This window comes from Vicugna pacos, chromosome 19 (genome assembly GCF_048564905.1).
Source record: "Vicugna pacos chromosome 19, VicPac4, whole genome shotgun sequence".
NCBI classification, from domain to species: domain Eukaryota; kingdom Metazoa; phylum Chordata; class Mammalia; order Artiodactyla; family Camelidae; genus Vicugna; species Vicugna pacos.
The window spans coordinates 8,579,718-8,599,089 of record NC_133005.1 but is presented as its reverse complement, the minus strand read 5'-3'; the positions used below and the strand labels follow the sequence as shown (position 1 = coordinate 8,599,089).

Genomic DNA, 19,372 nt, shown 5'->3' with positions numbered 1-19,372 from the left:
TCCCTCCAAACATCTCCCCCTTCTTAACGCTCCCCGTAAAAAGATTACTGAAAAGGAAATGAAATCGAGTGCTTTATAAAGCTGTCGATTTATTAATAAGATGCTAAGGGCTGGTTAGGACTTTAAAGATGCTCACAAAGCATCTCTAAAGGCAACCACTAGTCCTTCCTGCCCCTGACACAAATAAACCCAACCAACACACCATACCTTAACCACCATTATTTAAATACTCCAAAAATGCCACGGTGACCCGAGGAACTTGATGAAAGTGTTACTTGGATAACACTTGGTTGAGTTGCCTTACGTAAAGACATGAACTCGGAAGGTAGTTAAGAATCTTACTTCGTTTGTACCGCTGGGTGTGGTGGGTAGGAGGGGGTCGTGCCGCAGAAAAACGTTTATTTATTTAATTTCACTTTCCAAGGGAGAATCGAGAGGATCCATTTCGGGGACACTGGAATCCAAGGATGCGAGATGGGCTTGGAAATTTGCAGTATTTATGAACGCCTAGGCTGAAGGCTCCGCTCATGCTCGCGGGGAGGAAAGGACTGGGCGGGCACAGGGGAGGAGGGAAGGAGGAAACCGAGTGGGAAGTGGGGGAAGAGCAGTATAAAAGTCCCAGCCAGACCCAGCGCCCGCCACTCCGAGCCACTTGGAGAAGGCGGGAGTCAGAGAGACCCAGACCCAGACCCAGAGGGAGGGAAACGCACAGTGCCGCTGTCTGTGATCTGAGTCCAGCACTCTACCGGGTTCACGCTTGCATCGGAGGCGAGGACTCCGTGCCCTCAGCTCGACCCTCGAGCCCTTCCACCCGCCGGCTATTCCCTGCAAGGCATGAGTGGCGCGCGGGAGCCGGAGGCTTCAGCGCGGTCATGAAGCGCAGGCCTAGGAGCGGCGGCTGTGCGACGGCAGCCCCCAGGTCCCCTCCGGGCTTGGCGCCTCCGGGATAAGCACCCCCTTACCGGCGACTGCCTGAGCTGAGATTTAACCTCCAGTGCCCCACCTACGTTCTGCGCGCCCGAGCCGCGGGCACTGCGCCCCGGCAGCTTCCCGCCGCGACACCTGTGCGCTAGTCCAGACGGACGCCCAGCGAATCCGACTCGCCTCCCTTTCCAGGCTCTACCAGGCGCCGCGGGCGCGTGAGCAGCGGTGCTTACAGAGCTGGCTTCCCATCGTCCCGGGGCAAGTGTCAAGACCGTTCTGGAAGGGCACTTTATCTCCCCTCTCCCCCAATACATACACAGGGCAGCTTCAGGGAGGGGCACACAGCCACAGACAGACACCTGGCCGGTCCTGCGCCCTCTCCGTTCTCCATCACCACAACTCCCAACTGCACTTTTTCAATAAAGGTTTCTAAACTCGCCCAGGCACCCCTACCCACCCACAGCCCCGAGCCTCAGTGCGCACAGGGACTTCGGCTGCGGTGGCGCGCACTTGGCACAGCCCGGCAGACGGACGCCGACTCCGGAGGGGCGCGCAGGTCACCTCCAAACACTAACAGCGGCGGTGTACACGGGGCCCTCATCTGAAGCCGGCTCACCCTAGGACTCGGCGGCGGGGCAGCGCGGCCCGCGGCCCGAAGGAGCGCAGGGAGGAGGGGAGGTGGCTCGTCGGGTGAGTGGCTCCGGGCAGCAAGGGCGGGGGAGCCAAGCGTGGAGGTAACTCTGGGCCGCCACTGAAGCCCTCCTCCTCCTTCTCCTCCTCCTCCTTCTCCTCCTCCTCCTGCTCCCCGCGCTCCTCTGGCGGCCGCTCCCGCTCCAGCTGCGGCGCCGCGGCCACATCTGGGGCGCCCATGTGCGCTCGGGGGTTTGGCTGCGCCCGCCCCGCCGCCGCCCCCGCTGCCCCCTGCCCGCAGGGTGGTCCCTGGCCCGGCCCAGGCCCTGGGCAGCCCTCCATCCCCGCCGCCACCGCCGCCGGGGAGCGCCGGGGTTTGCTCCGCAGCCGGCTTGGACGCCCCCGGCCCCGCCGTGGCTCCGCCGTGGTGCGGCGGCAGCGGTGGCGGCGGCGGCTCCTGCTCCCCCGGCCCGGCGCTCCCCGCCGCGTCCAGCGCCAGCCCCAGTCCTGCGGGCTCGGGGAGCGGGGCCCCGGCGGGGGCCGAGGCGGGAGCCGCGCTGCCGGGCTCCCGGGCTCCGACTCCTCCTCCACCGGCACCGCCGCCGCCGCCCGCCCCGCCGGGTCCTAAAGCCGCGCGCCTCAGGAGAATGGTGCGCCTGGCGGCCGAGCTGCTGCTGCTGCTGGGGCTGCTGCTGCTCACGCTGCACATCACCGTGCTGCGCGGCTCCGGAGCCGCCGACGGGCCGGACGCGGCCGCGGCCAACGCCAGCCGGACCCAGCTGCAGGTGAGCGAGCCGCCAGAGAGGGGAGCGCGTGGCAGCGGGGACCCGGGTGGCGGGGTGCTGAGCTAGCACCTGATGGATGCGAGGAGGCGGTCCCTGCCCAACCAAAGAGCAACTGTTTTGGCAGCAGTTTTGCCGGGAACGTCCGTCTCCCGCAGAGACCGACCAGGGGCGGGGGTGGGGGGTGGGCGCGGTAAGTGCCTAGAGGCTGGATCGGCTTCGAGGCCTGGCTGACGCGCTCCTGCAGGTTTGTCACCAGGTACCTGGGAGTGCGAAGCTGGAGATGGGCGGAGAAAGTGTGGAGTATGTGTGTTTGCTTTGGGGTGCTGCCAGTCCTCGGCTGCTGAGTAACATTACTCTGGGAGGAGGGGGAAGCTGAAAGAATCGTTACCTAGGATGAATCCCCAAACTGCATTTGGGAGGAAGAACCCTGGTGAGTTGCCCCCTCAGAAAGCAATGCCGAAGGTGAGAATAATTCCCCACGAAGAGAATGACCAGATATCCCCTGTGCGGGCACGTGGTTCCCTCGTCTACCTTCTACCTCCCCAGCCGTTCGGGAGGCGTGGAGTCAGGCCACCTGGTATGCCTTGGACCAGGGTTACCCAGGGCTTTTAAACTAACCACAAAGACTTCTTCCCAGCGTTCTGCCTCCGTTGAAGGTCACTTTAGGAATGGACTTCTGATGATCTGTTCAGCCCCAAGTCAGGGGAGGGCGTCGCAACTGGGGAGAAGGTAGTGGGCATCAGACACAAGATAAATTCTGGTTTCCAAATAAAGGATTGCCTAGGTAGGGATTTCCGGTCGCTGTCTTGGAAAGAACTTTTCCTTGGATCTCTTTAGAGGTGTAACAACTGTCAACTTGGAGCATAGGTAGAAGTCAGTAGGGATTTTCCCAGGAAGCAGCGGGAATTTTCTGGCTTCTAAAATCTCCTCCTCAAACCACCCCCTCTAAAACTCTTTACTCTGCAATGTCAAAGTAAGCATTATTCATTCTTTCCAAGGGTCTTAAAGATTGCCCCTGTCAATTCACTTTTCACACCTTTATGTAATTTGTTGCTTAAAAAACCCACTGTTGAAGATAGAATTCACTTAAATGCTTCCATAGTACTGACCATGTGCTAGTTGTAAGTGCTTCACAGAATTTAATTGATTTAATGAGGTACTATACTGTTAATATCCCCCAAAAGATGCAAAAACTGATGTACTGAGAGATTAAGAAAGTTGCAAAGGTTACACATTCCAAACTTTTGGTTGATTACACCATGTTTTTTCTTTGCCAGGATGTCATAGAGTAAAGCAAGGTGATCCTTACACACAAATGCAAAACCAGGAATGAAAAAGTATGCACCCTAGAGCTGAAAGTTCTTTTAAATTGTGGACATTTCTGAAAATGTCCTAATTTTGTAAGGCCCTCTCATCTTCTCCTGTGGGCAACAGGTGCAGTGACAGCCTGATGGGATTCCTATGGGGAAAATGAAGACACCCCCATTCTATAGACAGTGTTACATCCACCACTTTCACATTGTAGGGACAATTCTTAGTATCTTCAAGACTTCTGGAAGTCATATTTTATACATGATGCTTTCTTTCCTCATGGACTCATGAAAAGCTGTAAAAATGATGTTCTATGAAAAAGTAAATTTGGAAGATTTCTTTATGAGGTGTTTGCTATCATTAGAATAACCTGGGCTTGGCCTTTTCTGCTTGAATGTTAAGGTAATGAGAGAAGCAGCTGGTTGGAAGTGGCAACTGCAAAGGGGAAGTAGATTAAATTCTCAAAAGAGCCTTTGGCTGAAGAACTGTCCCAAGAGGGCAGAAGAAGTGGGGAATTTAGAGTCATGCTCCTAGGAGTATCTTGGGTCCCAAGTAGCTGCTAATCCACCAGCTTTCAGCTTGTTTTGTAATAGTGTTCACTTATTCTGTCCACTCAATGAGCTTATTCAGGCAGAGTGATGAGTTCAACAGTTTAGTTCATAATTTCACTCTCTTTTGTAATTTATCATAAAAGTTTTATATTCTTCCTGACTAAAGTTATTTCTTTGGCACTCTAACTCTCCAAATGTATCACAATTCCAGCAGAGAGAATAAGTTCCACCAAGTGAGCCCGTCGGCAAAAGACACTTATTAGTCTGTCTTTTTCAGGCCCCTGGAAGTGAATTTGTTAGTAGCAGGTGTATTTGAAAACAAAACTGCGGGCACTCTATTCTCTCTGTTTACTCATCATTTTTAACCAGTCTTAAACTCCATTTAAACTTTAATTTGTGGGCTTTGTGATATCTTAAGCTGCTAAAATCATTCTTTGCCACCAGAAAGGTAATCAATTCTTATACTATGTTATTAGTGTTGTTATCTCTGCTTAAAACATTCAGAAATATGAGATTGGAGTCAGAAATACACAATGGTAGCTTTATTAACCCAAATTGTAGTATATTGGGATCCTTTTAAAAGAGGTGCACCTTTATTTAAGATCTGGTGTATCAAGGATACCCAATAAAAGTAGTAGTAAGAATAACAATAGCAGCTAAGATTTGTCAAGGGTCCTTTATGTGTCAGGCCCTGTGCTTAGTACTTTTCATATAGTAACTTTTAAATCCTCACAAAAATCTCATAAATTAGGCATTACCATTATCCTTGTTTAAAATGAAACAATTGAGGTTGGATAACTTGCCCCAATTTGCACAACCAGAAGCTGTTTGATTTGTTGTTGGTATTTTATAAGTGTAAAAATCTTTGAAGAATATTTGTATTCCAAGTTCTTGATGAAGTTATCATGCGGATTACAAAAGAGAGAAAGCCTTGTAACAATTTACATTTTCAAACACATTTTACTGTATCAAATATCACCATACATGTCTATATATATCTCTACACATTAGATATACATACATGTATATAAACATGATCTAACATGATTTTTTGGTTGTTTCAGCATACTAGGAGATGTATTTTTTGACTACATAAGTGACTGTCCCTGTACTGTTTGGTGTGCTGTTATGAGGTGGTAGTCAAATGCTTTCAATACACTATTTATATAGGGTATGTGGCTCATAAAAATAATGATGTTAGTGTTTGCACTGTTTTCAGTATTTAAAAAAATGAGAAATTTTACAGCAGCTGCAGAGAAATGGACAGAAAAATGGACAGAAACTTTCTTCATGTTTGAATGAAATTTATCTCCTCATTGAGATAAACTTGTCTCACATTGAGCAGATACTCAGATTAGTTTTTTTGTATGTCTTTATTGATCATAGTAAGAAAACAATTATATATAATAAAAGCAGTCTGAAAGACAGAATATCTCCAAAAAGAGAATCCATAGGAAATAATAATAATAATAATAATATTTTTCACTTGAAATTCAAATGAGTGCCTGTCTGCTAAATCTCAGTCAGATTCAGTCATGAATTTCAACAGATTTTATATAGTAAAGCTAAAACTCATTAAAACGGTGAGATTTAAGCAAGTATTATAAATTGTCAAATTGATCGTTTTTACAGTAACATGAAGGCAAACTAGACTCTGAAATGTAACTAAATGTGTTTGCTCTCTAACTTCTGCCATCTTTAGCAGTACTTTCCCCCTTCAATACTGCTTATTAGCTCCTTGTACCCACTGTTTCTGATTCAAGAGCTCATCTGAGCTATTCATAGCAGTAGAAGCAAAAACACTATGTGTGTTTAATGCTAGTAAGTTTCCTTACAATGACCCTAAGGGATAGATAGTATTTACACACCCATTTTACAGATGAGGAAATTGAGGCCTGGAGAGATCTGAGTAACTTGCCCAAGGCCATGGTGGGCAGGAACAAGATTCAGACCCAGGCAGGCTGACTGTGGAGCTCAAGTTCTTGGTCCAGTTCATCCACAAAACTCCTCTAGCTCTGATTCAAGTCAACAGCTACATGTTTCTTGCTTCATGACTTGCCTTGCTCATTTTGCAGGCTGGTTGTTTGCTCTTATCTTTGGAATTCTTCATAAGTTATGGATTCCACTTGGCTATTGCTACACAACAAACCACCCCCAAAACACAGTGGCTTAAAACAACTATCATTTTATTTGCTCATGAGTTTGTGTGCCAGCAGTTTGTGTGGGGCTCACCTGCGTGGTTCTTCTGCTAATCTTGCCTAGGATTATTCATGTAGCTATAACCTTCTGTTGGCTTGATGTGGGCTAGATGGTCTAAGAGGACCTTACTCATATGTTTGATAGTTGGTGCTGGAGGTCACCTCTGCTCTTTCTTCATCCTCAAGGAAGTTAGCCCACATATCTGTATATATTGGACTCAGAACAACAAGAGAGTAAAAATAGAAATTGCAATTCCTCTTGATGGACTTGTACAACTTTAGCCACATTCTGTTGGCCAAACAAATCACTGGGTCAGCTCAGATTCCAGAAATATGCTCCTCTTGATGGGAGGTCCAGCAAAGTAACATTGCAAAGGAGCATGTGTACAGGGATGGAAGGAGTCATTGTAGCTGTCTTTGCAAAATACCTACCATACTGACCCTTTATCTCATAGACTTTGCAAATGTTGAAACAATTTTGCATTCATCTTTTAACATTGTTTATCTTGCTTTTGGCCATGCAGAGACTTAACTGTTTTAAGTGTAATCAACTCTGAATCATTTCCCTGGTGACTTTTGGTTTTCCTGTCTTTCTTGAGAAAAGATTGCTCAAATAAAGATTGTCAAATCTTTAAATGTATTTTGCTCTAACAGTTTCATAGCATTTTTGTTGTTTTGTTGTTTTGTTGTTGTTGTTGTTTAGAACTACAATCTACTTTGAAGTTATTTGTGGGCTTAAGATTTAAGATAAAGATACAACTTTGGTTTTGTCCAAGTGACTAACCACTTGTCCTATCCTATTTGTTAAATACTCCATTCTGAATTTGGTGATACAAAAGACCACTTTTATCACATTCTAATATTTCACATATTCACTAGTCTGTTTCTTGACCTTCATTTTTCTATTCATGTACAAACACCACACAGTTTTATTTCATGTAGCTTCATAGTATGTTTTTATAGGGCAAATGTCCTTTTATTAAGATTTTTTTTCTTAGAAATTCTTCTAAAATGTTTTCTTTCAAACAGACTTTAAAATTATTTTGTTTAAAAACTCACTGAGCTTTTAATGGGAATTGCTATATATATTTGGTGGGGGGTAAGTTGAGAAGAATTGAGAATTTTATCATTTGAATTATCTCATTCAGGACCTGGTTTATGTATCTCTATTTCTCAAGTAAAGTTTTATAATTTTCTTCTTCTTTCTTTTCACATTTCTTTTGACAAGCTATTTTCTAGGTTTGACTGCTATTGTTAATTTTGTTTTATTTTCTATTACATGCTTACAGTTTTCTTGGTATGTTCATGAGAGCTAGCAGTATCGATTTCAATAGTGATATTATATCTTCATGGCATGAATTGAACATCCTTTTATTTCTTTCACTTTAGCACTTTAAATAATAAGAATTATCTGTTCCTTATGAGATTGTTAGAATTCACTCATACAGCCCTTTTGAGTTTGGTACCTCTTTGGTTGAGACCTCTGATTAATGTTCCATTTTAGTCCATAGTGAATAGCCTATTCAGATACTATAACTTTTCTGTAATCATTTTTGATAATTTATGTTTTCTCAGCAAATCATACATTTTATCAGATTTTGACTTTATCAGTATAAAATTTGTATGTAATATAAGCATATTTTGCAAATATTTAATGACTGCATATATAAGACTTGTCAGATCAAGATGGTTAATTATATTAGGAAAATGCTTCATGCCTTGATTTATTTATTGTTTACTTATCTGCTGAGTCCTCAAATAACTGAATTCTTACCCTACTGTTGTGTATTTGTCTATTTCTCCTTATGATCCCATTTATTTGTTTAGAATCCATGGTGTTAGGACATAAAATGTCTCTCTTTGGTTTTTTTTGGGGGGGGTGATTATATTTTTATCAAGGTGAAATTCCTTATATATCTTTTTATTGACTTTTGTCTTGAATACATTTTAGAATATCTCCATCATCCCAAAAAGTCTCTTAATGCACCTTTGTAGGCAAGTCACTCCTCCCACAGGCAACCGATGTCTGACTCCTGCCACCATAAATTAGTTTACTTGTTTTAGAGCTTCATGCAGATGGAATCGTACTGTATGCATTTCTGTTTGTGTGTCCGGGCTTCTTTTGCTTAACATAATGTGTTTGGCATTCATTTATGTTGCTATGTACATCAGTAGATTTCTCTTCTTTGTTGCTGAGTGGTACTCCATTGTATGACTATGCCACAATTTATTAATCCATTCCCCCATTGATGGACATTTGGGTTCTTTCCAGTGCTTTGGATATTATAAAAAAAATCACATTGTGAGTAAATACCTGTTAGTGAAACTTGACACAGCCTCTGTTCTTGATATTATTATGGAAATTCCTCTAAAGAAACTCATTTTTTTTCCTTGTGATCTTTCTTTCACTTTATTAGCTTTAAATGCAATGTTTCATTTTCAATTGGTTATCATTTGTTTCATATCTACCAGAAACCATTCCTTCTTTTGTAGATGACTCCCTCTCAGCTTCCACTTCTGTTGGGGATTTATTTTTATACTTCATCTCCTTTTTCAGTAGAATTTGAAGAAGAAAAAAATAAACAAAAATGTTCAGTCTGCCACCTTGAACTGAAACACTATAATTTTATTTCTTAATTTTATTTTCCTGTATACAAACCAGAAGCCCTTTCACTCATTATTTTCTAGCCATGTTTTAAAAGGCATTGATTTTTGAGGCTTTGGGACACCCTAAGAAGTCATGAGAACTATCCATTCAGTAAAGAAGAATCTATTGTGGTTTGAAAGCCTCGAAAAGAAAGAATCCCACAGCCAACTTCTATATGTCATACAAGTATCTTTTAACAAACTTCAGTGTCAGAACACTTTTTTCTCTAATGTCTTCTTTAAATCTTTTATGCTGTATCTTAATTTCATGTTTGCTTTTTCCGCTATTCATTCACTTTTCAAGAAACAACTCATGCAGGACTTGAAGATTAGCATTTAATAGTTCCTCTGCCTTCTCTAGATGTGATTATCTCAGTTTTTTAACTTGTCTTCATTGATCTTATTTTACAATGTTTTAATGTCTTTTGTGATCCTCTTATTTCTCTCTCATTGTCTGAGACCATCTTTCTTCTGCAGCCTTTGGCCCAAGCTTTTATGATTTATAAAGAAAAGGATGGTGGTGAAGCCCCTTTCTTCAGTGACAGCCAAAGCAATTCCTCCATCAGCACTCATCCACCAAAAGACAGAAGATTATTTAGGGGATGGGGAAGGAGTTTCAGTTTAATTCCCAGGATTGTATGCACTGAATTTACAGAACTAACAAGGGAGTTTGCTACTGAAAAAAAATCTCATTTTGCATTTTATTTAAACCTTGTCTGAACTCCTCTTCCATAAGAACTTCCAAAAGAACATAAAACATATAAAGTTTAGTTCATTTCTTGCTCTGGCATATCAGTCCAACGATTGGATGGAGTGCAATGCTAATAAAATAATGTCAGCATACTAGTGCCCAGTGTTCCCCTTGGGACTGAGCACTCACTGCCCACTATGGTCACTGGCTTGATAACATAACCTTATGGCTGTTTCCCTTCTCTGCCTTCTTTCCCCTTCTCCTACCAGAGAGTCATCTCCCAAGTCTACTACTTGCTCTTTGTCTCAGAGTTTGCTTCCAGAAGAGCCCAAACTAAAGGAAGCCAAGGCTACTTAAACGTTAGCCATGGGAACAGTGACCATTTCTCTAGGTAATGCTGGCATAGAAAAGTGCAGAGCAGAGTTTCCATGAGGCACCTGCTGCTTCTTGTTGTCACTAACAAAGCTGAAGTCTGTTACCGTCAGAAAGGGGGGTGCTGTGGCAGCAACAGAATCCAGCTGTGCTGTGCCCTCCCAGAGCAGCTGGAAAGAGAGGAATTCCAAAATCGTAGGAATGGGAAAGGTCAAGCCTAGGCAAAGCCTACGAATTGCTAACATTTAGAGAGATGACTGTTGTTTTTTTTCCTGAGAGCCTCATCCCGTGCCTGTTTGCTATTTTAGGTGCCAGGATGAGCAGCAATGGGAAGTTCTCAATGATGTTTGGGACTGTCTTCTAATGCCTAAAAAAGACAGAAGTCAGGGGACCTTGATAAATGTAGCTTTGCATCAACTCCCCAGGCACAACCGGCGTGTGTGACTGGAAAGTTGTTTCTGTAAACTGAGTAGAAGTAAAAACAGTAGATTAACTACCCCTTCTTCCTGTTGACCTGACCCATGGACACTTAGTAAACTGAGTCATCACATGTAGAGCACTCTCTGTGGCTAATATACCTTCATCAGATAGCAACGCCCCAGGGCCCCTTAGAAGGAACAGTGCTGTGGGGCCAATGGAATAGGAGAATTCCAGCTTCAAATTTGGGACTCTGGGCTGCCGGACTCACAGTCTGGGGCACGTCAATCCCCAGATGTGTGACAGAAATAACCTGGAAAAAGGAAGGCAGACTGAATTCAAGAGGCTGCTTTCTGCTGGATATCTCATCACTATTTTCTAAAATAACAAGATGGGGCTTGAATCTGTGTGAAAGATACAGGAAAGTGGGAAATGGTGTCATTGGCCACCCAAAGGTTACTTTACTCCCACCAGCATCCAGACAGAATATTCATGCCAAAGCCAGTGAAACAAACAAAAAACATGCCTTGGCTCCCAGCTGCCTCTGACTGATAGTGATGGAGAGACAGTGAGAGGGACGGTGGCAGCTGTGTTATTATTTTTTAAAATACAGCTTTATTGAGGTATAATTGACATACAATGAATTGTGGATGTTTAAAGTGAACAGTCTGAAGAGCTGACACCTGTGAACCGTCACCACCATCAAGATGATGAATAAATCTACCATCTCCAAAAGTTTCCTTGTGCTCTTTGGGGATTCCTCCCTCATTCTCCAGGAATCTCCACCACTGATCTGCCTTCTGATGCTATAGATCAGTTTTTGAATTTCCTAGACTTTCCCATAAGTAAAGTCATGCAGAATGCATGGTATAGTGAGCTTCTTTGGCCACCATAATGGCTTTGGGATTCATCCATATTGTTTGGTGCATAAGGGTTTGATCATTTTATTGCCAATTAGTATTCCATTGTATGCGTATAGAATATGCTTTTCCACCCACCCATTGAAACACATTTAGGTTGTTTCCAACTTGAGCTTATCAAAATTAAGGTGCTACGAATATTTAGGTATAAGTCCTTGCATAAGTATGTACTTTCCTTTCTCTTGTGTGAATAGTTAGGAGCAGAATGGCTGGGTCGCATGGTTGGTGTATGTTTTGCTTATTAAAAAATTGTGGCAATCTTTTAAAGGCACCCACATAATGTGTTTAGGATCTACAACAACCCAGGACACCATTAAAAAAACTTCAGAAAATTTGGAAGTTGAGACCTAGGATGATATTGTCCTAGAGCTAATACATAGGTGTATAATCTATAGTATATTATGAAAAACTAAGGGAAGGGGAGAAGGTATTGTTTCCTTGGAAAGATAGGTCTTTTCAGGATTCCCAAAGTACAAGTCTCCTGGAGCTCAGTTCTCCAGGTGATGGTGGTGCTGGTGGTGGTGCTGGTGGTTGTGGAAGGCAACTTAGTTGCTAGACAGAACCAGGTAGAAGAGCGTCCCAGCTTCAGGATTCCCAAAGTACAAGCCTCTTGGAGCTCAGTTCTCCAGGTGATGGTGGTGCTGGTGGTGGTGCTGGTGGTTCTGGAAGGCAACTTAGTTGCTAGACAGAACCAGGTAGAAGAGCGTCCCAGCTTCAGGATTCCCAAAGTACAAGTCTCCTGGAGCTCAGTTCTCCAGGTGATGGTGGTGCTGGTGGTGGTGCTGGTGGTTGTGGAAGGCAACTTAGTTGCTAGACAGAACCAGGTAGAAGAGCGTCCCGGCAGAAGACTCAGCTTCTTCCACAAGCTGCTGTGTGATGTTCCCTTCATCTTCTTGTCCCGTGCACTGCCTGGCTGGAAATTCAGAGAACCGGAAATAGATTCTGTATCCCTGCCTGGGGACTCACTTACATTGTGACATGGAAATCTGGTACTGGTTTTGAGTTCAAAATGAATTGAAGGTTCCCAGGTTTATTGCCGGGAACCTTCAAATTCCAGGAAGCGGAAAGGGCAAAAATTAAAAAGGGGAGCCCTCACTAGGTGTTTCTAATCCTCAGCCCAGGAAACAGGCTGTGGAAACGTTAACATGAACTGACCCCGCGGCCAAGCTGGACGTAAGGAGAGTGAAGGATATTAGAGACCCATGGAGGATTCTCACTAGAGGGCGCGGACTCTCCTTCCCTTGCACTTAGGGTGGTCCATCTGCTGCCCCAAGTTCACCAGGCGCAGTTGGGACCTACAAGCGGGAAGCTCCAGAAGCCGTCTCCGCACTTGTATCCACAGTGCAGTCTGTGGAGCAGAAGCAGCAGCCTCTGCTGGGAGCTCACTGGAGAATAAGAATCTCAGGCCCCACTCAGAACTGCTGAATCAGGATCTGCATTTTAATAAGTGGTCCAGGTGAATAATATGCGTGATACAGTTTAAGAAGAAGTACTTATCCAAGTGCATGCTTTTCTCGCAAGTGTCAGGAAGCACTCAGTTCAGGTCAGGTATTCTTTAGTTATGGCCCAGTTATGCTTCATGACAGACTACCTTGAAACCCAGTGGCCTGCAACATAAGCGTGTGTTCTCACGCTCATGGGTCTGCCAGTTGCTGGGATTCAGTAGATCTAGGCAGACTGGGCTGGGTTTCTTCCATGCATCTCCTGTACTTCTGCCACCAGCAGGGCTACCTGCCACGTGTTTCTCTCATGGTGATAAAAAATTACAGAAAGGCAGTCAAGCCGGATGGACAAGCACATTCCAGCCTTTCTTGGGTCATACCTGTCAGCATCCTATCAGCCAAAAGTAGTCACAAGGCCCTACCAAGTGGCCAAAAGCATGGGCTTTGGATTTGTTTCAATTCCACATCTACTTCTTACATGGGTGCCCTTAGGCAAAAGTCTCACACATCTCTGTGCTTCTGTGTCCTGTTCAGTAAAATGGGATAATGAAAGTTACATCCGTAGGAGGTTATAGGTGCATAGGAACGGTGTAACTCATGGATGCTGGTATTACAGAGCACTGCGACCTTGGGCAAGTCACGTGAGCTCCTTGCGCTTCATTTTCCTTGTCTAAAATTAGACATCCTCCTGGGATAATTCTACTAATTTTTGAACTTTATCTTCAAACCTTGATGATGATGGTGATAGTGATACAAAAGCTAACCTTGAGCATTTATTCTGCGCCAGGCATGGCTGTAAGGACTTTATGTGTATTTACACCTTTAATTCTTATAATAGCTCAATAAGCATTCTCTCCATTTTGCAGCTGAAGAAACTGAGGTACAGCAATGTAAGGAAATCAAGGTTTAACATCTGATTATTCTGAGCAGCTCATGTGGAGGGAAACACATCACAGAACTGAGGGAGTCCAAGCTGGCTGACACACATTCTGCCTCTTGCCAATCAGTGAGGCTTCTAAAAATGTTATTCCTGACTTCTTCTCTCATGTGGGATAAGGAAAGGGAAAAAATAGGGGCATCTCGAGAGAAGAGATCGGGAAAGAACTGGCCTCCTGATTAAACAGAGGCCCTCTCCCCATCTCGCCCACCATGCGGCCACGTCCTGGGGAGCAGATGCCGGATGGATGTGCTGCACATCTCCAGTGGGACCCGACCATTACCTAAGGCAGTGCTGTGGAGCTGCTCGGCCTGGCTCAGGGCTGGAGTTGGGCCGAGTGGAAGGATGGGACCCCAAGGACCCTGCCTCCCATGGGTTGCTCTGTCAGCACTGCAGTCCACCAAATGTGGTTTCTGAATCGAGATACACACGTCCATCTCTTTCCATCTTCCTGCTGAATGGTTGCCCTTGTGCTTAAAAATTGTGTGTTCCATGGCAGGGATGGACCTGTGCCTGCAAATATGTTACTTATCACTCACTTTAACAATTTAAGCCTGCAACCACTTTCCCTGCCTGGGGACAGGACTTTCACAAGCTTTCTGAGCTGTACGTTCTGCTCCCTAACTATGGTTCCTGAGGGGGAGGGCATAGCTCATGGTAGAGCACATGCTTAGCATACACAAGGTCCTGGGTTCAATCCCCAGTACCTCCCCTAAAAATAAATAAATAAACCTAATTACCTCCCCCCACCAAAAAAAAAATGATAGTCTAATTACAGTTGCTGACCAGAAGAATCTCTTCCTTGTGATTAATCAGATTGTCCCTTTCCTCCATATGTCACAAAGTCCATTTCCTCAAGGTCTTCTGAGGAACAAGTATCAGAGTTTCTTAAATGTTCCCCATAACTGAGAGTAGGATCATATTTCTTTTTCTGGTTACAGCATTACAGAGCTAATATCTAATCAGCTTTTGGTCCACTCTGTTTTCAGATCTTTTTCTGTCATTCTTCCCAAGTCTCTGACCACCCTGGACCCCCAGTGAGTTTATGCTTTGTTTTGCTTTAGTTCTGACTCGCTGTGTCTCATACTTTAGATATGTTCTAGAGCGCCCTCTCTCTTCTCCCTTTGTCTCCCCAAGTGTTGAGTTGGGACCAGTCTCATTTCAATGATCTTAAAAGCTTATTAATTTTGTGATTGTTGCAGAAATGAGCACTGACTAGGTAGATCGCTCAAACAGAAAGAAATAACTTTAAAAGAAAAAACTTTAAAACTTCACTAGAAATGTGAAATCACTACGTTATTCCACCAGAATGGCAAAATGAAAAGAAAAACCAAAAAGTTAGCAAGTGTTGTCAAGACAGTGGAGCACCTACAGGGAATGCAAACTGATACGGACACTTTGGAAAATTGTTTTTCCCAAGAAACTAGTAAAACAGAATACATATGTACCCTCTGACCCAGCAATCTCTCCTGGGTACACACCCACCAGAAATGTATTCATCTATGGACTCAAAAACCTGAAAAAGAATGCTCACAGCAGTGCTACTTAAAATAGTTGCAAACTGGAAACAGCCAAAATGCCTATCAACAGTAGGATGGAAAATTAGGCAGTAAGTGTACATATTGGGAACGAGCCCATCACAGCTCCACACGACATGTACAACTTCACAGGTGCAGTGTTGCATGGAAGAGGCCAGTCACAAAAAGAGTACATGCTGGATGGTTCTGTTTATGTGAAAATAATCAGGAAAAACTAACCATGCTTTTGGAAGAGAGGACACTGGTTACCCCCATCAAGGAAGAAACTAGAAGGAAGTGCAAGGGGGCCATCTAGGGTGCTGGCAAGGTTCTCTTTCTTGATCTGAGTGTTGGTCACATCGGTGTGTTCAGTTTGTGAAATCTCACTGAGCTGTACAGTTATAGGTGTGCATTTTTCTATGTGTATATCATGCTTCAGTTAAAAATGCAGTCAAGAATGCAGGAGGTGGGGTAGATAATGCAGAGGGGATGGCCATCTTTCACTGGGAAAGGCAACCAACTGGCAGCCCTGGGACCCACTCCCCACGCTCCCTGATGTGCACTCCCTGCAGGCTGGTCTCCAGATTATAATCAGTGTGGACTAGTTTCCGTGTTACAGGGATCCTCTTCTGCCTCTGTGGCCGAGAGCCATTGTTATGACATCAAAGACCAACTGCTGGCTCAGATACAGTCCATATGAAAAGAGAGACCAGCAAATTTACTGCTTGACTTCATCCCCTTTAAATGGAACTGGCCACATGGTCCACTTTCAAAGCTCAATTGTGGACATATATCTTCTTTATAGGACACCATGTACAATAAAGAGAAGCAATAACTTAAGGGTTTTTTTTTTTTTTAAGAATACCTTTGAAAGCGCTGTGAGACAGGCATTCCATCGCTGTGGTTACATGTGCCCAAACACTCCTGAAAGTCTAGCCACTGGTCTGAGAGCTTTCTATTCAACATGGTGACTCTTTTTGACTAACTGAGCTATATTTTTATGCTCCAGCCCTTTCCCTAGTCTCTGTAACGTCTTGGAAAAGTCATTAGTGAGAGGCGATCAAATTCAAACCAGATGGCACCTCACCAAAGTCAGGCAAATGGCAAAGTTCATATCCCATTACTCGTTAATTTATTTGGAGTTATCTTTTGTAGAGTAAACATTTTTTTTTAAGGACTGAGGCCAAACTGAGCTCCTGGATCAGTTCTGTGCAGTCCCCCAATATCCACATGGGCGGCATATCTTTATGTGGCTCTGGTATGGGAATCTCAGGGAGTTTTTAGCATTTACAGATACTAGAACTGGGTGAGGAAGGAATGGAGTTGTTTGATTATAAGAAAACAAAGCATCTTATTCTCTTTCTAAGAGGGAAGGTAGTTCTAAAGCATACAAATAAAATTACTTATAACCTAAAGGATGTCTTCGGCTTGCTTTGGGTGGAGTCTTTCTCCAGGTGGTGGAAAAAGGCATCGACAGTCAGAATTACCAGCCTGCTCCAAACTGAACCATCCAGAATGGACCTTTCAATATGCAATCCCTCATTATAGCAGCAAATCAACCCATGGCGGGATATAACATCTTAAAGAGTAGCCAAGTCATCCTGGCTTGGAGCTTCCACTTCTGTTTAATCCATCACTCTTGAAAGGTTCAGCATGTCACACTTTACTGGAAAAAGGCTAACGACCAAGCAGAACCTTTCCTTTCTGCGTCCCTGGCCGGCACTTTAGGGAAGACATGCCAAACTTGTGAAACAGCTGTGATTTTCCTGCTGAGATTTTGATGGAGGCAAAGTACTCAATACAAAGGACACCCAGGAAATGAGCTCAACCTCACCTATAAATGAGAATCGACTTCTATTGGAAGAAACTGGCAATATTTGGAGAGGCTGTGGAATCCCAAGGAGAGTGACTGTACTGTTGAGCCACAGGTGGGGGTAATGAGAGCCAGGCTCTCTGGAAGGCACCTGTGGCAGACGGCTTTTCTGTTCCAAGTCCTCCCCACTGACCTCGCTGCCCTGAAGTGCCGTCCAGTGCGGTGCTTCTGTCACTGCATGTTCTCCACCCAGTGCAAGGCTCTGGAATAACCCCCTAAATGATCATCAGTATCTTTGGCCTTAAATTTGCTCCTAAATGGGAAGTCAGAGAAGGGAAGCGGCCTGGACCAGATGCAGTGAACAAAATTACAGCATGACGTGGCCCCAAATAAGGGGAGCTTTTTGTGCCCTGGGGCCAGGACGGGTGCTATTCTCGCTTTCCTGATGTGAACAAGGATGGGGATGAGAACACGGGTGAAAACAGAGACAGAATCACAGCTTCAGAGAGCCACCCTCTAACTAAGGAGGCTGCATCTTTTCTCCGGCCTCTGAATGGTTGCTCCTAAATGCTCAAACCATTAACTCAGTTCTCTCTACTTTGAGGGCTCCCGAATGGGTCTGTTGTTCCTTTGGGTTGGGGTTCTTCATGCTACTTAGAATGTGGTATAAATAGAAGATCTGTGGAAACCTGCCAGTGAGATGGAGGCTGCCTCAATGCCATGAGCTGTCTGTAGGCTACATGGACTCCTTTTAAAAGAAAAATTCAGCACCCACAAAACCCCAAGTGTTCAGTCTTGAGTGACCTCAGGGCGCCATCTGCAGGCTCCTGGATGCTGGATGCTGACAGGGAATCGCTGTGGCCGTGCCCCTGAAAGGTTTCGTCTTGGTCCTACAATATAAGTGGAATGCCTTTGGTGGCAACAGGATACACGGGCACATTACAGGTGCTTGTGTATGCAAGGGTCACTGCACGTGGCTGCACACATGGTCACTGCCATGCTCACTGGGCTGAACTGGGACTCCTTCAAGCTCTACGCCACCCCCACCACCACAATGAGGCGCTCTGCTTAGAAGGCAGGTTGCAGACACTCACCAAATCCTAGAATTTTGTTGTTGGCAAGAAACCTGGAAAACTGAGTCACAACTTCTCTTTTTGTACTTGAGGAATCAAAAATCCAGAGAAATGAAAAGACTTGCCTGAGACCACACTACTTACGGCAGGGTGACTGACTTCCAAGCCAGTCCTCTTTCATGAAATTGAACGACCCCATCTCTGAACACCTTTAAGAGTTTTCATGGTCTCTCTTTGCCGAAGAGAATTGGAGCAAATGTCCATCTAAAATGCCCAGACTCTGCGGCATTACAGTTGCTGTTAGATTGTTAAGGGAATGGGAAGGAAATACATGACCATGAATTGTTTCTCTTTTCTTTCAGAGGCAACCAGGTTGCACTCAGGTAAATGAAATAATGTACAGGTAAGGGCAGAACACGACCCAACCATATAATAATCATCCCATGACTCCGTACATTCACTTAGGACTCACATATCGAGTGCCTATTGTATGCAGGTGTGGTGCCAGGTACTGGAATTCAATAGAGAACAAGCTTATGTTCCAGCAGGGCAGATTGAAAATAATTCATAAATAAAATAATTATTGTTGCTTGTGATAGGTGCTTAATGGGACATAAACAAGGAGCAAAGATAGTGACCCCTGGGGAGTACCTACTCAAAGAAGGTGGCCAAGGGAGGACTTGGTGGAAAAGTGACATCTAAGTCCTGAGCTGGGGAATAAGAAAGAGCCAAGTCAGCAAGGAACCAAGGGGAGAGCCAGTCAGGCAGGTGGAATCACAAATACTAAAACCTTAAGGTGGGAAGGACTTTGGTTTGACTAAGGGACAGAAAAGAGACTAAAAAACAGTGTGTAAGGGAGAAAGTGGTTTATGAACGTGTTCAAAGGGGACAGGGCCTTGTAGGTCATGATAAAGAACCTGGCTGCTCTTTTAAGATCAGCAAAAAAGGATTCACTAAAGAGATTTTGAATAATGACTCTGGTTTGCAGAGAATGGGAGGGAAGGATGCAGACATGTCAGGAGGCTTCATAATAAAATAATCCAGGCAAGAGAGGAAGGGACATGGACCGAGGTGGGGAGGAGTAGATGGATAATGGATGCAAAAACCACAGAGCCAACCGGATATGCTGATGGATCAGATTTCAG

The 19,372-nt window shown here is 44.6% G+C and overlaps 1 protein-coding gene across 1 annotated transcript in view; it reads left to right on the top strand.

Annotated features, from left to right (window-relative positions):
- The first annotated feature begins 2,061 nt into the window (after positions 1-2,061).
- Positions 2,062-19,372, top strand: part of ISM1 (isthmin 1) — a 68,580-nt gene continuing 51,269 nt past the window's right edge. Inside the window, exon 1 of the mRNA XM_072943777.1 lies at positions 2,062-2,339. Coding sequence (XP_072799878.1) covers positions 2,202-2,339 — 138 coding nt within the window. The 5' untranslated portion in view covers positions 2,062-2,201. The remainder of the gene's footprint in view (positions 2,340-19,372) is intronic.